The sequence below is a fragment of the Tamandua tetradactyla genome, chromosome 6 (genome assembly GCF_023851605.1).
Source record: "Tamandua tetradactyla isolate mTamTet1 chromosome 6, mTamTet1.pri, whole genome shotgun sequence".
Taxonomy (NCBI): domain Eukaryota; kingdom Metazoa; phylum Chordata; class Mammalia; order Pilosa; family Myrmecophagidae; genus Tamandua; species Tamandua tetradactyla.
In genome coordinates this window covers 63,009,802-63,032,609 of record NC_135332.1, presented here as the reverse complement: position 1 = coordinate 63,032,609, position 22,808 = coordinate 63,009,802, and the positions used below count along the sequence as shown (strand labels likewise).

At 50.6% G+C, this 22,808-nt stretch overlaps 1 protein-coding gene across 1 annotated transcript in view; it reads right to left on the bottom strand.

Moving 5' to 3' along the window:
- Nucleotides 1-22,808, bottom strand: part of NTN1 (netrin 1) — a 184,210-nt gene that overhangs the window by 54,369 nt on the left and 107,033 nt on the right. The window contains exon 2 of the mRNA XM_077165959.1: nucleotides 12,242-12,430. Within this exon, the coding sequence (XP_077022074.1) occupies nucleotides 12,242-12,430 (189 nt within the window). The remainder of the gene's footprint in view (nucleotides 1-12,241; nucleotides 12,431-22,808) is intronic.

Below are 22,808 nucleotides of genomic sequence, written 5' to 3'. Positions count from 1 at the left end.
AAATCTTTCTCCTAAGATTCCACAAGGTACCTGACTACTAGCCCTTAGCCTGGTATAAGAGAGGCAGCAGGCTGACGTGCACATCCATGCCAGCAAATCATTGTTCTTGGAAAAGGAGGCATCAGAGTCCCAAAATCTGGTGGAGGAGGGTGCAGCACTCAGAAGGCTGCTTGGGTCATCTCCACTGCAGCATGGCCATCATCAGGCTTCATTTGCCAAGGGTATTCACCCAGCAATTGGTCCTACCAGCCAAGCGCCCATAAACCATCTTCAAGCATTCTCAGGCTCTCATACAATTCATCACCTTCAGTCATCACAACAGCCCTATGATATCACCATGACTCTACAGAAGAGGAAACCGAGGACAAGGGGGAAATCACAGGCACAGGGTGGCAGGGCAGAGAGATGGAGAGATCCTGGATCTCAGAGGGTACTGCCAAAGACCTTTGCTTCTCTGGGCCACCCACTTTTGGACTTCTTGTTACACAGGAAAAATTAGCTCTTATCTGGTTATACTGATGCCAGGTGGGTTGTCTGTTACTTGTAGCCAAATGCAATCCTAATGGATATAACATTTGTTCGTAATTGCCAGCTAAAAGGTCCAAATGTAAGGGCTTTTGCAAAAAACACTGGCTAGCCATCGGCCAAATCATACCCTTTGTGCCAATAAGGATGAGTTTCAAGGTGTGGGGAGAAGCGACAGTTGAGAACACCCCATAGTGGGTTCCTCTATCACCTTGGAAAAGGGAATCTGGCTGGCAATGTTGGAGGATCAGAGTATGTGCCCAGTGGCTACAAAGGAAACCCCAAGCCCTGGCTCCTTTGAAAGAGAAAGTCAAAGAGATCCAGTTGCATCCTGAAACACCCAGTAGATACACACACAGAGATTCCTACAAACTCATACAGATTCAGACTCACCAAGACACATATACATGGAGATGCACAGAGAGACGCACATACAGACTCATGCAAACACACAGAGATACAGACACACACACACAGAGACTCACATACAGTGGAAAGGGAACTGGAGGGGCTGAGGAGCTGGGGAGAGGGTAGAAACAAGGTGAGTAGAGGCCTTTTCCTTTGCAGGGGGCATGGAGAGGCAGACAGAGAGAGTGCTTTCCTAACTCTTCTGAGAACATGGTCCAGGTCAGAACGACTTCCTGCAGAGGAAGTACATTTGGCAAACTCTGTTTTCCCTGGAAGTCAGCCATTCTTTCCCAGAAGAAGGTCATTCCCTTCCATGACAAGCCACCCCCATTTGCAAAGAGCAGGGAGCGCCTGGTCACAGAATACAATCAACTCATGGCAGCTTTTTCCATAAAGGTGAGAAAAGATGTTCCTGAGAATGCAGCAGGATAGGTTTCTCACAAATACGGCGGGTGGGAGGCTTCCAGATGCAAAGGAAAACCCTGACTGTCCTCGCTCGGGGTCATCAGACAGGAACAGGCAGTTCAAGCGATCCAAGTAGCTTCAAATAGAGAGAGCCTGGTCTGGCTCCAGCCTGCCTGTCCCTTACCCCATGACCCTGGGCTGATGCCTTCCCCTCTCTGGACCCTAGTGGCTCATCTATAGTGAGAGAGGTCTACACTCCCACTCAGGTCACGTCCAATCTTAACAATCCATGGCTTGACTTCCAAATTGGCTCCAAAGGAACCAGGTGGCAACCTGCCCTGTTGGACTATTGCCCAATGCTGCTGTGTTCTGGCCAAGAGGACAGGGAAACTGCCATTGCCACGGACACACAAGGCCATCAGTAAACACCCACTGATAGCCTGGCCCCCACACTGCCACCCATTTGCATCATGCTGGCATCTTCTTGTTAAGGTGAGGTTTCTTTCTCAGCCCAGAGAAGCAAACCCTGGAACTCACAAGAGCCCTAGGAAGCTGACCTGGAAGGCTGCTTGTCCTGATCCTGGGCTTCTTTGTGTCCAAGCAGCTGCCTTTTCCTGCTCTCTCTTACGTTCTCTGTCCTGAATCCCTGAAGGCAACGGCATCCAGAAAGGATGAAGGGGGGTGCCTGAGGCTGCCCTCTCTCCACTGCAGCTTATACCCTTGTTTTCTGGGAGTCTCCTGGGCTGATATCAGCAGGTCTGGCTACTTTTCCTGAGGACCGTGTGTGCAGGGCTCTACAGATCAGGCAGAACCTTCAACTACAGCATCCCTCTAGCACATGCCCTGGTGGAGGCCAGGGGAGCTGCCATGGCATCCCAGCCTCTCTGGAATAGCTCAAGGCAGGAGACGAGATGTGAAACAACACTTGCACCAATCCTTGCTTCCACGTCATCACCGCTGTGCCGTAGCCCTCTTGGTAAGCCAAAGATAGGCATCTTCTCTTGAGGACTCCTCCCCCAGGCCTGCCTTGAGAATCAGCCTTGAGTCCACTTTCATTCTGTGGCTTCCCTGTACAAGCTTCCCCCTTCAGTGGAGAAGGGAAACCTTTTCCACAGCAGGCCCTGGTCCTGAGGGCTCTGAGACCCCAACAGGCTGGTGGAGTATATCTTAAGGTCCCCTAAAGACCCCTCTCCAGCCCTAATTCTACAACACTTCTCAAAACTCACAGACACATCCATTCTGAGGACTATTTCCCAAAGCGCAGGTCCCAGAGACCTCAGTGGGGAGGGCCAGTGGGCCTGAGGCTGACGAGAGGGTCAGAGGAGGGATGCCTGCAGTGAGAGCTTCCACCAGGGATGCTGGCCCTGAATGGCCCTCTCCTCACCAGCAGAAGTCCTCAGTTTCTCTCCTATAGGAAGAAAGTGCTCAAACACCCTTTCCAGTGAAAGTCTAAGAGGGGAACCCCCTTTCTAGTACTCTCAAGCTTTCCAAGGCATAGAGGAATGATTTAGGCAGAGAACCAACTTCTCTTGAGTCCTGGTATGTTGCTATATCAGTGAATGCTAGACACTGGTCACGCTTCTCCCAGGCATGGGAGATTCCTACAGCCAATCATGAGGTCATCTGGCTCTCAAAGGTCTGCCGCTCAGGTCAAAGGCCCACACCCGCTTGTTGCTCCTGTGTGTGGGGGGGGAGGTTTCTCCTCTTTTTGAGTGAGTTTGGGAAGGTGCTGGGAAACACGGGTGGTGTGGGGAGCCCTGCGGACAAGGGACCAGGAGGCGGAGGAGAGGGAGGCCCAGGGCATGCTCTGAAGAGAAGTCAGAAGGCCAGCAATGTCAGAAAAAACCGGGCCCAGATGCAAAGGCTTCCTGTGTCTCCTGTGTGTATGTCAGGCCTCAGAGGAAGCAAGGCGGAGAGGGTGAATACCAGGCACACAGGGGTGTCCAAGCACCATTCCCCAAAACTCAGCAACCAAGAGAAGAGACAAGTGAAAGCAAGCAGAAGCCATCAGGGCTTCCAGAATAGAGGGGACCTAAGGTGAGGTGGCAGGGAAGACACCAGATTGGGGTGGGAGGTTGGAGAAGCACAGGGAGGAGGAGTGAACACTGACTCAAAGGGGGCTGGGCAGTGATCTCTAAGTAAGATGAGCCATGAAGAGTGGGGGTCAGGGAACAAGGAAGCCCAATGATACAATGTCAGAGAACCCCAAGGAAGAAGTATCATTATTAGTCTTATCATCGCTACTATTACTATATTTGGTCCGCACAGAGTAAAAGTCACTCTTTGCTCTTCCATTCTATGGGTTTTATCATATGCCCAGATTCCTGAAACAGCTACACAATCAGGATCCAAAACAATTCTAAAACCTCCAAGGACTCCCTCACACTGCTCTTTTGAATTCATCCCCTCACCTCAGATCCTGGCACCCACTATCTGTTCTCTGTTCCTAGTTTTGCCTTTTCCAGAATGTCTTTTAAGTAGAATTGTACAAGATGTACCGTTTTGAGACTTGTCTCTTTTATTCAGCATAATGCATCTGAGCAGATTCATCCATGCTGCATGAATCAACAGTTTATTTATTTGTACTGTATTCCAGTGTACCGACAGAGAAGTTTGTTTATCCAACACCCCTGAAGGACATGTGGGTTATTTCCAGTTTGGGGCAATTATGAATGCTATGAGCATTCATGCACAGGTTTTGGTGTGACTGCAGATTTTCATTCTTCAGGATAAATACCTAGAAGTGGGATTGCAGGGTCATATGGTAGGTATATGTTAAACTTTTTTTTGCACGGGCAGGCACCGAGAATCGAACCCAGGTCTCCGGCATGGCAGGCAAGAACTCGGCCACTGTGCCACTATTGCCTGCCCTACATCTAACTTTTTAAGAAACTCCCAAGCTGCTTTCCTGAGTGGCTGGGCTATTTTGCATTCCACCAGCATTGTATGAGAACCCCAGGTGCACCGCATCTTCGCTCCTGTTTGGAATTGTCAGTACTTTTTTAGACATTCTGTTCTATTCTAATAGGCGTTATAGTATTCTATTGTAGGTTTAATTTGCACTTTCCCAGTGACTCATGGTGTTTCATGTATTTGCCATCCATACATCTTTGGTTGAAGTGCTTGTTCAGGTATTTTCCTGTTTTTGTTTTCTTGCTGAGCTTTGAAAGTTCTTCATAAACTATGCATCTAAACCTTCACCAGATACGTTATTTGCAAATATTTTCTCCCTATCTGCGGCTTGTCGTAACCTCCACTTTATTATATCTCTCCCTCCTTCCTCTCCCTTCTGACCCAGGGCCCTTCCTGCTTGCAGACTTCAATACTTTCTTCCCACTGGCCTGGAATGCTCTTCCCTCAGCTTTCTCTTAGTGATCTAATCTCATTCTTCCCTGACCACCTTGCCAAGCAACTCCCCACCCCCCACCCCCATGTCACACTCCTTCCACCCTATTTCCTTCAGGTAACACCACGATCTATAAATGATCTCTTGCTATTCTTTTCTTCCTGGTTCACTGTCAACCTCCCATCAGGAAGCAAGCTCCCAGGGGACGTGTCTGTTTTGATCGCCATGGTAACCCGCTCCCATGCCTAGCACACAGTAGGTGCTCAATGAATATTTGCTGAATCAATTAACAAATGGTGGCTTTATCAGTTTAAACGTAACACACTGCCACTCTTTCCAGGGGGGAAAAATGCCTTTTCACTGACACTGCATCTAGAGTAAAGAAGAAGGAGGCAGGCAGGATAGATCATCTGCCTCTCAAGCCTGGAACACTCTCTACTCAGATTCTCCATGTTAATGAGGGAGCGAGGATAATTCAAATCTACAGATAATCCACGAACTTCATTTCAGCTGTCTGTGTCAACCTCCTCCACAGCTAAGTTTTTTTTCCCCAGCAGTTGCTAATAAGGCACAAAAGAATAAATGTTTCAAGTTGCAGGGCCTCCTCCCCTGTCCCCTGTCATGCTCGGATCAAGGTGCAGACTGCAGGAAATAGAGGGGGCTGGGGGGCCCGAAATCCCAAACCAGGTTATTTGACCCTCAGTGGTCTAGTGAACTAAAGTCTTCTGCATTTCTCTCACAGCTGGGGCAAAAAGCCCTTGTCTTACAGGTGATTTGCATAATGTGACATCAGAGACAGTCCCAGGCTGGTCAGGGAGCCTCTCCTTTGCCACCCAGTTTTTCTGCATGGCACTTTCACAACCACATTTGGATGCAGAGCCAAGCCCAGCCTGTCCTCTCTGCACTGGGTCACCACCAACAGCTGCCAGGCACTCACCTCTGCCTTTCCACTCATTCGTCATTTTTGCTCCCAAAGCATGTAAATCCTTTATCCAGAGTGTGCAGCAGTGTTCAGGCAAATCCCCAGGGCCCTGCTCAGTCCTGCAAGAATCAGCCTCAAAGTACACATTAAAATTGAGCCCTACAAATGAAGGAGGCCAGTTTCCCAAAGCACCACTCCTCATCAAAAGAAACGCCATGCCATGGTGGAGGGCTCTGGGTATTCTGGTTTTTCCCCCTTACTTGAACAAACCATAATAAAAGGTGATACCTATGCATGCCAGGGTCTTCCATATTATCTTATTTAACGTACACCCTAACCCTAGGAGGGAGGCAATGCTAATATTACTCCCATTTTCAGATGAGAACAGAAGCTCCAAAGAGTTGTGAGTAGCTCACCCAGAGTTTCAAGCTTTTACAGTTATTCTTCCCAAGTCTTTCTGCCAGGGCTGACCTGATGTTCTTCTTATAGCAAAAGTCCTAAAGACATTATCCCCCCAAAATGCCCTTAGCACTCCGGCTTCTAAGAGTGTCACCTCCATTGACTGGGGGTAGCTCAAAGGACAGAAGACTCTTCTGCTCAAGAAGAAGCCCCTGGGGACTGAGTCCGGGGGTGGGGGGTAGGGTGTGAAAGAAGGCCTGATGGACACAGGACTAGCACCCAAGAAGCTAAAAACACTGGCCAAAGATCCCCAGGGAATGAGCCCCTGAACAGGTTAGAAGATCCCATTACAGAGCTGGTCATAACATGGGCTCCTGAATTGGTGACTCTCTCTCTTTCTTGGCAGAGATGCTATAGCAATAGCACTTCCATGTGACTGCCTGGCTCAACATGCTTCTCCTGGTCATCAGATCACAAACATCACTGCTACAAGAAATTGTCCTGTGGTATCAGGAATCCAGAACAAGCTCAACGTTTAAAGAGAGAGTGTGGAATGTGGAATGTCAAAGCCGAAGGGGCCCAAAGATCATAAATCTGTATATAATTTTCCAGATTAGAAGATTGTGATCTAGAGCCATCAAGTGACCCACCCAGCATTCAACAAACTTTAAACATGGAGCCACATCTGAAGACTGTGGGTTTTGCATCCCACATTCCCCAAGGAACAGGAAAAAGATGCCCCAAGATATGTTACAGCTAGAGTTGAGCTCTTTCCCTGGGAATGTTCTCTCCTCTGACTGCAGGATCGGAGGCATCGCTCTCTCTCCCAGTGGGTGCTGGCCCTAACTGTGCCACAATGGAGTTCACCCCTTGGGCCATGGTCTCTGCCCTCTAAGCTGGGAGCTATTGCAGCCATTGGTTACCTTCATGCCCAAGGTGACCAACTCCACTCCCTGCACCTACCGGTTAGGACGGGAAATGGAAATATGACAAAGGGCCCACAAAATGAAGGGGCTCCCTTGAGGGAGTTTCTAGTGCATGTGGACATTACTTTGGACTTAGGAAAGTCAAGGGGGGGGTTCCCAGCTACTTAGCTATGCAATGACCTCATCCTCAAATGATGAGATCTAAACACAAACACACATTATCTGGCAAGGAGACTTGACAGATCCCATGCCATGGTTTGGACATTCTGACATCAGCTGCACTAGCTAAGCTCCCAGACCTGCCTGGCAATCTTAAAATCTTAAACACTCCACTTCTCATCAACAGATGAAAGGGCATTTAAATCCATCAGTTCTAAATTTCTCCCCTCTAATCTTTCCCTTTGTCAATACCACGAAGCGTAGAGAGTGTTCCGGGCTTGAGAGGTGGATGATCTGGCATGTGAGGGAATCATCTATCCTGCCTGCCCCCTTATTGTTTACTCTAGATACAGTATCTAGAGTAAAGGCATTCCCCCCCCTCCCCCCGCCCCGGAAAGAGTGGCAGAAATATTCTCATTTCTTGTTTTTCTGCTATAGGGGTTCTCAACCTTGGTATTTCCGTTCCCAGCTGCTAATACCATACAATGCATTGGCTTAACAACAGGAATTCTCCTTCTAAGGGAAGTCTAAAAGTGAGGCATCACCACGGTGAGGATTGTGCATTCTGGGGCTGGCCGTTGGCCATCCTGGGTCCGTGGCTTTTCTATCACATGGCAATGCACATGGCAGCGTCTTTTCCTTTCTCTTCTGGGTTCAGCATGCCTTCCAGCTTCTGGCTGCTCCCTGTGACTTCTTTTTCTCCATGTGCAATTTCCTTTGCATAAAAGGGCTTCAGCCATGTTGGATTAAGGCCCACCCTTGTTCGGTCTGGGCACATCTTACCTAGTAACATCTTCAATGGCCTTTTTACAAATAGGTTCACACACACAGGTCCAGAAGTTGGCACCTGGGCACACCTTTTGTGAGGGACATGGTGCAGCCCCCAACACATGACTATGCATTAGAATCACCTGGGAAATTTTTCAAATTCCTAAAGTCCAGGACTCATTTAGACTAATTAATTAACCCAGAATCTCCAGGGGGTGGGCCCCATGCATCAGCATTTTTCAATCTCTCCAGCCAGTGTGAAGTCCAAGTTGAGAACCACTGCATAAGTTAGAGACAGATAGACTGCTTGATATCACAAAGAGAAGGATGAGACTGCAAGAGCAAGAAAGACAGAGGGAGCTGCACACCACAGTTCAGGGAACTGGAGGGGGGCAGGGCTGAGGTGTCCACTTCCTCCCCACCCCTGTCCCTTGGCAGATCTGCCAGAAGATATAAGGCTGGGGGGAGCAGCAAGTGTGCACTGGCAAAGACAGCACTGACTACTGCGGGGCTTCCGCTCCACTACAGACTGCATCTTCTTGGGCCTCGGGCACCTTTTCAGAGGCCTCCATTCAGCTGCGCTCACTGCAGACTTGAAGGGGCGGGCAATGACTAAAAGAAACAGGCTGCTCAGTGAGATGGAACGCCAGCCCTTTGTACGGGCGATGCTAGATGTGGTGGTTAATTTCTTAATTCTCATCGCAATTCAGTTCACGGGAGCCTCCCGGAATGTCTTTATCCATCACAGATGGTTTGGGATGATGATAAATTAATATCCTTATCAATGGGGACATGGCTGAAATGGTAAAATCGCAGCGTCTCCAATGCCAGCTCTAAAAAGAAAGAGCACCCAAAGTCCATAAAGAAGACAAATGGTAAACAAAACCTTCTAGCTTTTGACAGATTCCAGGACGAGCATCGTTCACAAACCATTCTGCGGAGAAAAGGGAGAAATTTATCTCATCTGACTTTGTATAGGACGACAGCCCAAGTCATAATGAGGCCTGCCCAGTGCTGTGAAATTGCACTGAATGGCTGGAGAGTGCAGCCGCCTGTTCCCTGGGCTTGTTTATTACAGCCCTTTGTGCGCCAGCACCGCCAGCCTGGGTTTGGGTCTACACTAGAGCAGCAAAGAACCCGACCAATGTGTTGCTATGAAACTTCCCAAATGGGGGACTGCGTAATAATGTTTGGAATCTAAGGTCCTTGCTCCAAAGCTGTTCCTGTCTGGGTCAGTGCTACTCTACATTTAACAGGGGCCAGAGACTGCCAATCGCCAGCAGTGTATGGGTGGGCTCGGCCCAGGGCCCGGACCCCCCCAGACCCTGGGAAGTCTGTGGGTAAAGAGGGCCTGGATGGCCATTCCAAAGCCGACTTGGGAGTCAAGAGCCGCTGTCAGTTGTTCCAGCTCCCTGTGAAATTCCTCTGAAGCAAAACAAATAGCACAGCGTTCACCTGAAGGCCCTTGATCGGGCGGCTCTGCTCTGACAGTCTCAGATCAAGATACTGGGACCACAGTGGTTATGCCAAAGGAACCACCTTCCTAAGCCATCTGGCGCGGGGAAGACAAGGTAGAGATGCCTGTGGGAGGTGGAGAGAACCGTTTCCCCACCCCCAGTCTGAAGGTCTCAAAGAACCGCTTCTCCTGGGCAGCCTCTGAGCGCCTGGTTCCAGCCAAGTTCTCAGGGTCTCTTTGTAGCAGGAAGTACCCCTGGGGAAACTGAGGTTCAAAGATCCGCAAGGGATCCATGCCAGGAAAAGGAAGCACTGAGGGGAAAGATCTGGAACTTTCTGGAAATGCCTTTCCTCACCAATTGATGGCAAGATCTTGTTTTTTCCCTCACCAGTCAAAGGGCAGGATCCGGTGAGCTGTGTCTTTTCTCCTGTTAGGGTCGGTCTGGTAGTGCTTTCCCGCACCAGTAAGGCGGCAGGACCCTGGTGGTCTTTTCTCACCAATCAGGCGGCAGGACCATGAAGCACAGTCTTTTCTCACCAATCAGATGGTAGGACTCTGAAGCTAGTCTTTCTCACCAATCAGATGGCCAGATCCTGAAGTGTGGTCTTTCTCACGAATCAGGTGGCAGGGCCCTGAAGCCCGGGTCTTTTCTCACCAATGAAGTGGCAGGACCCTGAAGCTCGGTCTTTTCTCCCCAAGCAGGTGGCGCTGAGGTCCCACCCTTTCCTGGAACATTTCCTCGGCGGGGATTTGCAAGTGTGCATTTGCGCAGAATCCATCCTTAGATTTTTCCTCTTGGGGGTTCTTCTTCCTGGCTTCCCACTAGGGCTGGGAGTAGCTGCTGATCAGGGCAGGGGAAGGAAGACACACCAGCTGGACTGGCCCCAGCCTTTGAAGTAACGGAACAGGACCACACCCTTGTCTGCCTGCATCTGTTCTCTTAGAGACCAGCAAATGGAAGCCAAGCACTTCCGCGCCATTTACCCAGGGTGACAGAGCCCAGAAGGGCAACTCCAGGTCTCCAGAACCCTGTGACTTTTTATCATCACTCACTCTGAAGGGTGAGAGGTAACACACCGTCCCTGCCGCTTGCCCCAGCCACAGAGAGGGTGGAAAGGCAAAAAGCAAGACCGCCAAGGCCTGCATACTGCTGCCTCTTCCTCCAGGGCACATGCCTTTCCAGCCCTGACAGCAGAGACTGGCACAACGGAAAACGAGCAGCGTCCTTCCACCTGATGGTCTCACCCACAGGCACAGGGCTGTCTGCCCAAGCAGCCTCTGTAGAGCAGAATTTCTTGGCTAACTCCCCAAGAAATCTGTAGAAAAGCCAGCTGTTTACAAGGCCCCACCCTCAGTTATTCTGTAAAAGAGGCAGCAGATACTTTCCCTGTGTTCCCTGGGGCACAGGGAAAGGTTTTACATGGAAATGCCCTGCTACCTTTTTGCTCAAAATTCTCTTGGCAACCACCAGTGGCAGCCTCAAGTCCACAGCCAAAAGGAAGTTTGCTTGTCTCTTGGAAGCCAACATTCTCATCCTTGTTATTTTGGAATCAAGGGAGATTTCTCCTGGAGGAGACAGATTGGGAATCTGTTTTCTAGGCTAGGGGCATAGATTGTTTTGTACAAGCAGGGCTGACTCCTTGGGCAGGAGATGTGTGCAGTTGCCCAGGGCCTCCCACTCAGAAGGGTCCAGCACTTGGTTTAAGCTCTGCTGTCGCCATCTTGAAATTCTTAATCATTTTTGAACATTTTTCATTTTGCACTGGAAATTGTATCCTGTGCACACATACCCAACATCTGTTGGATTTCTTGTTCAGAAGAGGATACCTTTGTTTAATCCACAGGCTCAGTAATGGCTGGCATGGAACCCCACCTGAGTGTGGCCATGGAAGGGTCTCGCTGCTGCAGCACACTACCTGGGCCTGATTCTGCCGTGGCACAGCCCCGCCTGTGCCATGGTCCACACAGGTCCACGTCAGGCCCCTGTCAATGCTGGACCATGGCCCAAGAGCCCTCAGGGAAGTATCTTTTTGGGGGAGCCATGTTCATGGGAGACCCAGTCCCTAGTGCCAACATCATGGATCAGGAGAGTCCTGGACCCTGAATTTTCCAAAAGCTAACAAAAACTTCACCTCCAACATCTCGCTCCCCAGTACCACCAAATTCCCCAGGATTTCATCAGCTCCTCTGAGTCATCTGACCACTGCTTCGGTTTTGTTCGTGGGAGAAAAAACAAACAGTGGAAAGTTAAAACATGAGTGCTTGCTTTGGTGAGCAAAAATGGAATCTCCCGGCTCTTTTAATTTTTTTTTTTTTTTTTTTTTTTGTCCTGAGATGTAGAGCTATTTGCAGATGGATTAAATGTTCCTCTTGCAACCCTGCCCCGTGAAGCCACCAGCCTTTCTGGGACTGTGGTGTCTATGTGTGTGTGTTGGGTGGGCTGGAATGGGGTGGGAGGGGGGCAGTTCTCACATCCTAAGGACGTCCGTGTGGGTTTGGTGAAAGGGAGTCCTTTGTCCCGTCGTTAAGCCGGGTGAACATGACTCCTGCCCCTCTGGAATGCGGCACACCTGTGCAGAGGAGAAGCCGGGGATGGGGGTGGGGGTGAGGGGTCCTTTGGGGGGTGGGGGCAGAGGCCTGCACATTTGCGGGGCATCACACCTTCTCCTTTCTTCTCCTTTGAGCCATTTCTCCATCGCCCCTTTGTTTTGGCTTCTATTTCCAAATATCCCAGTAGGGCCAGGGAGCTGAGTGTGTGCGTGCATGTGTGTGTGTGCTTGTGTGCACACATGGAATGACCTCCGTCTGTGTCAATCCGTATGGGGACTAGGAAAGAGGAATGGAAGCGGAGAAGGGGAGAAAGGGAGGACGAGTGTTCTCGAGGTCCCAGGGAAGGGGCTCATATGCCAGCCCCACTGCCCACCCACCTTTGCAGGCCTTCCGGTGGGTGATGGCCTTGCCCATGTCGCGGTAGTAGCCCTCCTTGCAGTAGTGGCAGTGGCGCCCGGCTGTGTTGTGGCGGCAGTTGAGGCAGACGCCGCCACTCTTGCGCCCTGAAAGCTTGTAGAGTTCCATGTTGAAGCGGCAGCGGCGGGCGTGCAGGTTGCAGTTACAGGCTGCAGGGAGACAGGGAGAGGCCATCAGGGGTGGGAGGCACTGGGATCACAGGTACCGTGAGGCCAGACAGACTCCCCGCCCCCACCCCCACCAGACCCAGTGAGGCAACCTTTGGCTTCAGAGACTTGTTACTGGGCTCCTGCCATTTGCGTCCATCAAGAAGCATTTATTGAACAACCAGGAGCACCTGAACCAGAATTGAACTCCCGCTTCTCTCTTAAATGGAGACTGTTCATTTTCCTCTAGTCCCCCACTCCCCAACCCCAACCCCCTTCCACCCCCACCCTCACAAGGGTGAGGAGGTGGAGCTGGCATCCTCCTTGTCTCCAAATATTGCTTCCAAGGCACTTGCCCCTACCATTGCATACACTCCCCATTCCTCTGAGGCTTGTGCCCCAAGACTAGCCCATCTCCTCCCCCACCAGGGACTCTGGGGCCTTCTCTCCACCATCACCTGGTAGGACAACTTTCCCATCACATGGCTGGCCCAGCCAACCCCTGGGCTCTCTGTCCCCTGACCATCTCAACAGCACTCCCTACCAGCTGGCAGCTTCTTGGTCCTATTTCCCTCTTCCTGCCCCCTACATACTGACATGCCCCAAAACTCAGCCTATTTTACTCACCAGCTCTGCATCTCTCTCCTGCACCTATCTCACTCTTGTGGGTCCTTCTTATTTTCCCCACATCTAGTCCATTCTCCCCAGAGCTATCTCACTCTCTTCAGGTTTGTCTCACCCTCCTTAGGTCTATCTTGGTCTCCTGTGTCTGTCTCTGTTCCAGGTCTATCTCACTCACTCTTCACAGCCTCAGCGACCGTTTTTGTGCTCCCAACTCCCCAGTCAATATTTCCAGCTTCCAGTTTGGGATCTCCACTTGGACAGAGGTGCCTCCCCCAGAGCCACTCACCCCACCCCCTCTGTCCTGCCATGCCTCTGGCACTGGCCACTGCCCACTCTGGCCTCCAAGACCTCTGGGCTGACCCCTCCGGACTATTCTACCTTATAACCAGAGCAAGATTTCTAAGCACCCCTCAGAGGATGCTCCTTACCTATTTTAAAATCTTTAAACAGCTCCCTGTATTCCTCAAAGTAAAGTAAATAATTTAACATGCCCTTCAAGGACCATTTAAAAAGCTGGTCCCTCTGACTCAGCTCAGCTCACCTGGCCTCGCACTTTATGGCTCAGTTTAATCAAACTTTTTTCAGCTCCTGGAGCACGCCAGGGGTGAGGATGCCTCGCCTGCCCCACTGTGGCTGGGCACATTCAGTTCTGTTCCTCCTGGAACTTCCTTCTCCCATTCACCCTCTTCACCTGGCTTCATCCTTCTCATCCCCTGTGCAGTGGTTTCAGTGTCACTTCCAGACCCCACCTTCCACCTCCACCAGCTGGCTCAGGCACCTGGCCCACGGGTTCCCCACGCCTTCGGCCAACCCCAGCCCCGGCCCAGCCTGGCCCAGCCAGCCCATCTCATCTCTCACCACAGCCACCTCGGTGCATGGCTGTTCTCTTCTTCAGCCTAACTCCAAGCTAACTCCACCTTCGATCTGGCCTAATCCTCACTCTTCAACACAGTTTGCCCTGCTTTCACACTAAGATTTTATTTTTAAATTGCATGGTTTAATATCTAAAGAAATAAATGTTTAATGCCATACACTTGAAAAATGAAAGCATAAAAGGAAAGAAAATGCACTCGTATTTCCATCAGGCACTGTTAACGTTTGCTAGGGCCTTTCAGGCTTTAATTAACGTGGACCAGCTGTGTAGCTATTTAACGCTTTCCTACAAAAATGGCTCATACTTGTACCTCTGGTTTTATTTGTTTGTTTGTTCATTTTTAATTTTGAAATGATTTCAAACTTACCAGATAATTGCAAAAATGATACAAAACCCATACAAAGAATTACAACATACCCACCTACCCCAGAGATATATCTGGTTATGTACTTTTTCGAAATGGTGAGTATTTTAAAATGTCAAATAACATTTTTCATGAATCTTAAAGCCTATCTGCTACTCCATCATATGGACGGATGGACCTAGTGGGTTCTCTGGAGTCAGTGATAGATGCATTTAAAAGGGCTTCCCAGTGTTGGCCGTTAGGTGGCTTCCATTTTTCACTATTATAAACAGAACAGTGGTAACCCCCTTTCTGCACACACATGCTTTCATTCTACTCTGATCATCATCATCACAGAAAAGTTCTCAAAATGGAATTTCTGGGTTGAATTTTGGATCTACATAATTTAAACTTCCGATCCAAATTACCAAATTGCCCTCAAGAAAGCCTGAACTAGTGTACACTCCCAACAGCAGGCTGTGAGAGCTCCTATTTCACCACTCCCTGGAAAAGAATAACAACATGCCTTTGGTATCAGCATTCTTTTTCTTTTTATCTTTGCCAGTTTGCCAGGAGGGGGGAAAAAAAAAAAGAAAACACATATGATTTTAATTTACAAGTCTCTGACTACCAGTGAGGATGGACATTTCTCTCTGTGTTTTTTTTTCTATATTTCTTTTTCTGTGCATTGCCTATTCATGCTTTTTGCCCAGCTTTAAAATCAGCGTTTGTTTTTTTTTTCTTCATGATGTTTAATGCTCTTCACACGGTAGATTAAAAGCCAATTTGTCTTTTTTTTTTTTTACCATACAACCTGCAAATATTCTTAACAGTTTCTTATTACTTATTACTTCTCTTTGTGATTTTTAAAACATTTGCCTCTTTAATGTTTCGGTGACGTTGTAAGCTTTTTTAAAGCTCTTCCAAGCATTACCGTCCAAGTCACTCGTCAGTTCCTCATTTAACAAACAGAGATGGACACAGGCATTATAAGAGCATAGGAGGGGGTATGAGAGGAGACTCAGCCCACACCCCAAAGTCTGGGAACAGCTGAAGGTCACATTAGGCCAGGGAATGACTCCAAGAGCCCAACCAACCAACTGTCCCTCAGCACCTCCAGCCTTTGGGGCTAAGGTCAACCAGGTACAAAGATAGAAGATGGAGGTCCGGCCTGCCCCCGGTGCAGAGGATGGCGGGGCATCAACCCAGCCAGACGGGGGCTGCTCGGAGAGGTTAAGTGAGCAGCCCAGGCCCACCGAGCTGAGTGGTAGGGCCAGCCCTGGAACCCAGATCTTCAGCTCCTGGTCCACTGCCCCAGAGGAAAGGACTCCCGGTGCCAGAAGTCACATGCAGGCCTAGACGGCCCAGAATCTTGACCTTTCCTAAAAGCACAGGAGTCAGAGTACCTGGCACACTTTCCTGGCTGGAGCTGGGGCTGGGGCTGGGGCTGGGGCTGGGAGGTTGCACCAGGCCTCACTTTCTCAGGGGTTCCTTGTATAGGCAAAAGGCTTCATAGCGGCATTTCTGGACCTTCCTGGAGGCAGATGCTAATCCTGCATTCTCCTCTGTATAAGCAGTTCCAACCACCCTGCATTCCCCGACTGTGTGGGTCCCTGGCCTCTGAACCTCTCCTGGGAGCTCGCCCCACCCCCCTTCCCACTTCAAGGGGAAGCTCAGCCTGGTGTCTCTCTTCCATGTACACCCTACATCAACAGAGGGCTCTTCCCAAACAACTGGTCACACAAAAGAAAACCCAAAGGCCGCACATCAAAAGGCAGGACTCCCCTCCGGCCCTCCCCTCTCCTTCTCAGAGCTGTCAGGGGGGACATCAAGTGGCAATTGCCCACGCTCAGGTCTTGCAAAATATTTTACAGCTTGTTTTCTTTTCTCATTGTTTTATTTTCCCTTCACAAATGGAAAAATGCAGCAGGCTAAGCAGCTCACATCTGGATGCCTTGGCTCCATTGGAAGGTGTCACCCAGCTCCCCACTCGTCCCCAGCCCCTTCCTCCAAGAGACACCTTAATCCCTCATGCCTTCCTGTTTATCTCCTGCTTCTCTTGGAGGCAAAAATATTGGGTATTAGTTTCATTATCAGGTTTCAAGCAGGGAAAGAAAGGGCAGCTCTGTGAGAACAGAGAGGTCAGGCAGCTAATCTTGCTCGGCGGGCATTGCCTGGGGAGCAGCTGAGGGGGCAGGGAGCTAGGAGGAGGATCCCCCCCCACACACACACACACACACACACGCTTCCCCGCAGAAACTGGAAAGCAAGAGGGGCCCAGGAGATGGGGTCCTCTTCTCCTCTCCCATCCCAAAAGTCCTCTGGTCCTACTTCAACCATAGGTCAGTCACCCCTTTTTAGGTCCCAACACTCCTTAAGCTTTTCTGACCCACCCCCACCAACCTGCAAGCGCCGGGCCCCTCCCCACCCCTGGGTTCCATTCCACACACCCTCACTGCACTCCAGCTATGTGCCAGGCCCCGCACCACGTGCCATGCGAGACACAGAGATGGGTGATGCACGGTCCGCTGCCCAGAGGCTTCTCTTCAAACGGTGGGAGGGGGCAGATGTGCACTCACGTCACCAAATCTTTAAAGTGGGACAAACACTCTCATCAAGTGTGTGGGTTTCTGGAGGGCAGAGACTGTGTGTGCCCTTAAGTCCTGGGCACCTAGCCCACGGCAGCCTTGCTACATTTTTGTTACAAATGAGAGAGCGGGAGAGGGAGGGGAGGGGAGAGGAGAGGGAGAGGGGAAAGGGAGAGGGGGGAGGGAGAGAAGGGGAGGGGAGGGGGGAGGGGAGGGGGAGAGAGAAAGCACAAAAGTGAATGAGAGAGAGAAAGAAGTTGGATGGATGGATAGATGGAAGGAAAGGAGGGAGGGAGAAAGGATGGGTAGTTGGACAAAAGGAGAGAGAGAAATATTACACCAGACAGAATGACAGAAGAGAAGGGTGTACTCCCTGGACCCCACCCTGAGGAGATGAGGCTTCATAACATCTGTGGCATTTCTTTGTTGCTTAGAACTACTTTGCCTTGATGCTTTAACTCTTCACCTACCTAACTTCCGTCTGCTCCAGCACACTGCAAGCTTTAAGGAGAAGAAGCTATCTCTGAGAGGTCCTGGGCTGCTCCCTGGACTCTGAGGAGAGCGCTGCACCCAGTCAGGACCGAATTTGCATCCATGGTTTGATGAGTTTATCAAACGCAGGTGTTGGCCTCTCCTGAAAGACCCTGATGAACTAACACCTGCCCCACCAGCGCCATCCCAGACGCTGAAGCATCGCGCAGACCTTGTTAAGCTGATTCCCAGGCCTTGCAGCTCTGGGGACACCGGTGCCGGACACCCCCCCCACCCCCACCGCCCTGATCTCACCTGGCTCAGGGTCTCCCTGGGTGGACATGAAGGTCCTGTATGATTGGCCTTTTAGAGGCTCTGCCCTCCCAGAGCATGTGATCATGCCCAGCACTCTTCTCACCCTTCCGGGGCAAGTCTTTTAAGAAGGATGTTCCTTGTTATTTCTGCAGCATAACAGGGAACTCGGGGCTTAGGTATCTGCAGCTGAAGTGTTCAAAATAACTCACCTATGAGTGCATCATCGGCAGGAGGGAGGGTCTCTGCATGTAAGGAACCATTCCCCAGCCCTGGAGTGCCTGTGCCCTGGGCAAGCTCAGCCTCAGAACTGTCCTACCAGCACATTTCCACATGTCCAGGGACAGCCTGGAACACGATGGAGAGAGGGGGCCACTGCCTCCCTCGCCAGCTCCTTTCCTAATTAAGTCTGTGGCCGCTGGGGAAGTCCGGTGAGAACAAAATGCTCTCACCACTCCCTGGGGAGAGACTGAAGCAGTGATTCCAGCTGGGGATGGTTTTGCCCTCCACTGGACATTTGGCAATGTTCTATGGACATTTTTGGTTGTCACAGCTTGGTGGTGGTGGTGGGGGGAGGGCAGGGCAGTGCTCCTGACATCTTATGGGTGGAAGCCAAGCCAAGGGTGCTGCTAAGCTACAATGCACGGGATAACCGTCCACAACAGAGTTATCCTGCCCATATGCCGGCAGTGCTGAGGTTGGGAAACCCTGAGTTAGAGAGATTGTGACACACACCCGCCTACAGCCCCATCGCCAGAGTGTGGGAATTCTTATACCCCGTTGCCTAAAATGCTTTTCTCTACATGCAAAGCCTGCAGCCGCCCTTTAGGAGCTCGGCTGAGAATGCTGCCCCAAGGAGTGAGTCACTTGCTTCCCTTCAAGAGAGGCTTAATTGAAGCTTTTCAAAGGGGGCCGGGCACTGGTGGGTGCAGGGGCATTGCGGCAAAGAAGGCAGAGCCCCTGCCCTCATGGTGCTTCCAGTCTCAGAAGGAAAATGAGAGCACCGAGGGGATATTCTGGTCTGCACTTCTTGATTGCAAGGTGCACACAGATTCCACCACCCACCCACCCCCACCACCCGCCCCGAGATCTTATCAAAATGCAGGGCCTGGATCAAGAGGTCTGGCGAAGGTTCTGACAGTGCCTTTCTGACCAGCTCCCAGGGGTTATCGCAGCCGCTGGTTTGCAGACCACCTTGGGCCAATGGAACTGGAGCAAAATGGAAAAGAAATCAGGAATACAGCCTGCTCTCAGGAGAGAAGGTTGGGAAGGGAAGAGTGTATGGTAAAAGATACATCTTCAACATTCAGCTCAGAATAATACAAAAAAACCTCTGGTAATTATTTTGAAGAGTTTGAGGTAGCTGTGTTTCCTTTTGTTACTTTGGTGTGCTATGTGTGCTGGTTTAAAAGGATGTATGCCCCCTGGTAAAGTCATGTTGTAATCAAAATCCCATTTCATAAAGGTAGAATAATCCCTATTCAATACTGTATGTTTGAAACTGTAATCAGATCATCTTCCTGGATAATGTGATTTAGTCAAGAGTGGTTGTTAAGCTGGATTAGGTGACGACATGTCTCCACCCATTTGGGTGGTCTTGATTGGTTTACTGGAGTCCTATAAAAGAGGAAATGTTTTGGAGGATGAGAGATTCAGAGAGAGAGCAGAGAATGCTGCAGCACCACGAAGCAGAGAGTCCACCAGCCAGCGACCTTTGGAGATGAAGAAGGAAAACACCTCCTAGGGAGCTTCATGAAACAGGAAGCCAGGAGAGAAAGCTAGCAGATGACGCCGTGTTCACCATGTGCCCTTCCAGCCGAGAGAGAAGCCCTGACTGTGTTCGCCATGTGCCTTCTCACTTGAGAGAGAAATCCTGAACTTCATCGGCCTTCTTGAACCAAGGTATCTTTCCCTGGATGGATGTCTTAGATTGGACATTTCTATAGACTTGTTTTAATTGGGACATTTTCTCGGCCTCAGAACTGTAAACTAGCAACTCATTCAATTCCCCCTTTTAAAAGCCATTCCATTTTTGGTATATTGCGTTTCAGCAGCTAGCAAACTAGAACACTGTATATTTAGAAGTCATCTGCCTCTTGCTTATAAATTTTAAGTATTCTGCCACCGAGTATGTCTTCTCTGAGCTCAGTTTTGAGCTTTCCCTGAAATGGCCAGGCTACCCCATCACGCTCCCACACCTGCTCCTGTGAGCACCTGGAACCACAGCGCTGCTTAAACATGCTGAGCTGGGCTTTTCAATGGCCTCCTTTTGGGAAAGGGGCTGAGCCAGCTACTGGCAGAAACATTTCTGGGGCCCAGGCCCTTTCGTGTCTACACAGGTGAGCTAAATGCAGATCATAATCGTAAACGCAGATAAACCTATCCAGCTGAAAGCCCCGACTATAGGGATTCTTTCATTATTGGCCAATCTGGCAGCTCATGGATTTATTTATTCATTCCACAACTATTTCCTGAATGACCATGACCCAGGCCCTGCAAAGGCAATGGGGATATAACAGTGGGTGAGATTGACGTGGGCTCTGCCTTTGCAGAGTCTTTGGAGACATCCGAGCTGACGAAAGTTTGGCTAATGCTGATACCTCTCTCCAGTAGCCACCACTGTCCCCCAAGCACAGGACTTAGAGCTGGTTACCGAGATGCTGGCAGACCAGACACCAATGCAGTGGGGACCAGCCAGGGACAGCAACGTGGCTGTGTGACCACTGTCCAACACAAGGAAGACCCTGGTCTTGGTTGAGGCACCGGGTGCACAGATGCCTTCTTTTCACTTTAATAAAAATATCATCAAAAAGCATCAGGTAGGCCTGGACAGGAGAACTGGACAACTGGACTAAGATGGTCCTTGGTGGGCAGGCCAGTGCCCAGGCAGGATGAGAACACAGAGGGATGGGGCCACAAGGATGCCCCCAACAGGAGGGGCTCATTAGCTTCTTGGTTCAGTAAATGTTAACGAAGCCCCTTTGCATGCCAGGCTCTGGCATTGGCAGCTGCAGGATTGACACAGCTGCGCTTTGCTCTTTCAGAAGCCTAGCCCTCCCACCCCCTGCTCTCAAACTGCAGTTTTCAATTCAGCTTGCCAAGGCCCTAATAGGAGATGGTTCTCAAACTTAAGATGCACGGAATCCTCTAGCAGGACTATTAAAGCACAGATTGCTCTGACGTTTTTGTGAGTGTGTGTGGTCCCTATTATGGGTTGAATTGGATCCTCCAAAAAGACATATTGAAGTCCTCACCCCCAGGACTTCTGAATATTACCTTATGTGGAAATAGGGATCATTTAAAATGGAAGGAGGCAAATCAAAATAAGGCCAGACGAGGTAGGGTGGGCCTTTAATCCAATATACCTGGTGTTTTTATAAGAAGGGTAGGGGGCATGGAGACAGAGAGAAGACGGCCATACGAGCACGTGAGGACTGGAGTTATACACTGCCACAAGCCATCACCAGTAGCCAGGAAAGAGGCATGGACGTATTCTTTCCTACACTTCAGAGGGAGCAAGGCCCATTCGATTTCAGGACTTCGGGCCTCTGCAATCATGCGACAAAGAAATTCTGTTATTTAAAATCAAAACACCAATTGCTGAGCCTCCCTCCCAGAGTTTCTGCTTCAGCCGGTCTTCGGTGGGGCCTGAGAATCTGCATTTCCAGCAAGCTCCTAGGTGATGCTACCACAGCTCGTGAGGCGCCACGGAGAGAACCACTGGTCTAGACAATGTCAAGGAGGAAAAAGACATCTAAAAATGGGACCTAGCAGCTGACAGTGTGGCAGGGCACATGGGAGTGGAATCACCACCAAGTAAAATAAAGCAGCACACAGGTGATACGACTTTGCCAGGAAGAGAACAGAGAGAGCTGATGCTGGTTTGGAAGATCTGGACTCTTGTCCTGATTCTGCTACTCACCCAGCTGCATAACCCTGGAAAACCCTCTTGGTCTCACCCCAATCTGAAAAAAAGTGAGGTCATAGTCTTGGAGTTCTTTCCTGGCCCTAGAAGTTGGGGGACTACATGATACCAGGACTCTCATGGGGTCAGGGGGCAGACTCGGGTCAGCAGGGAAGCCACGGGGAAAGGAGGAGGAGTTCAGGAAGGGAGTGATCCAGGATAAGGTAGGGCTGTAACAGGGCTGTGGGGAGAGCAGCAGATCACCCCCGCCAATGGGTGGGTCAGGGACAGGACACGATGATTCCATGAACCGCGAGGAACCAACAAGACGGGTGCTTGCCCAGATCACCTGGAGAGAAGGTATGGAGAGGCTTGGTGAGAAGATTTGCAGGAAGGCAGTGAGCAACGGGGAGTTCCCCTTGGTCCCCCAGAGAGGGGCTCGCTTGCCTCTCTCCAAGTCCCTCTTTCATGGCGCCGCCTCTTGGCAGTAAGAAGATCTGCAGAGCCACAGCGTTTACTGAAAAGGTCCAACCTGAAAACAAAACCTCCACCCCGCGGACCTGTGTGCTCTGTCTCTGACATCGGACACGAAATCAACAAGGGGTGGATCAAGGTGGCAGGGAAAATGCAGGACGGGGAAATGCTTTCCAAACCCAGTGCCTGTGTCTGTCAGGGAAGCCCGAGTCCCTCTGCTTGCCAAAGACAGGCTGTAGATGGTTTCTGATAAAGTCCCCGGAGATAAGTGGCCCGTGTTTGTCCAGGGCTTACAGAGCTTTAGCCAAGTCGGAACACAAAGGGGCCCTCTGTCAACAGTCCTTCAGGCCACTAATCAGGCTGAACAAACACGACAGTAACAGGTTCTTCACACCTGCGGGTCTTACTGAAGGCCCAGGCCTCTTTGTCAAGGAAGCCGACAAAAGAGCTGCTGGGGGCCCCACCCGGCCAGACCCCCCCTGAGCTGCTGGAGGAGGGATGGAGTGAGGGGAGGCTAAGCCTGAAGCCTGGTGAGTCTTATCTCCTTCTCCAAGCAGAGATGAGCTCTTCCTGGGCCCGAATTATGTCATCTTGGCAAAAGACCGGAGAGGACCTTTCCTGGAGCTGGGGTCAGGCACCGGGGGTGGGGGGGTCGGAGAGGCTGAAAGGACAGCCCACGCCTTGTGGTTCTCTCTGCCCTGCCATGTGGGGCAAGCGGCCCCTCCCCAGCCGACTGCAGAGCCACCCCCCAAATCTGCTCGCCCTCGCCGGTCATTTTTTCCACTGGCTTG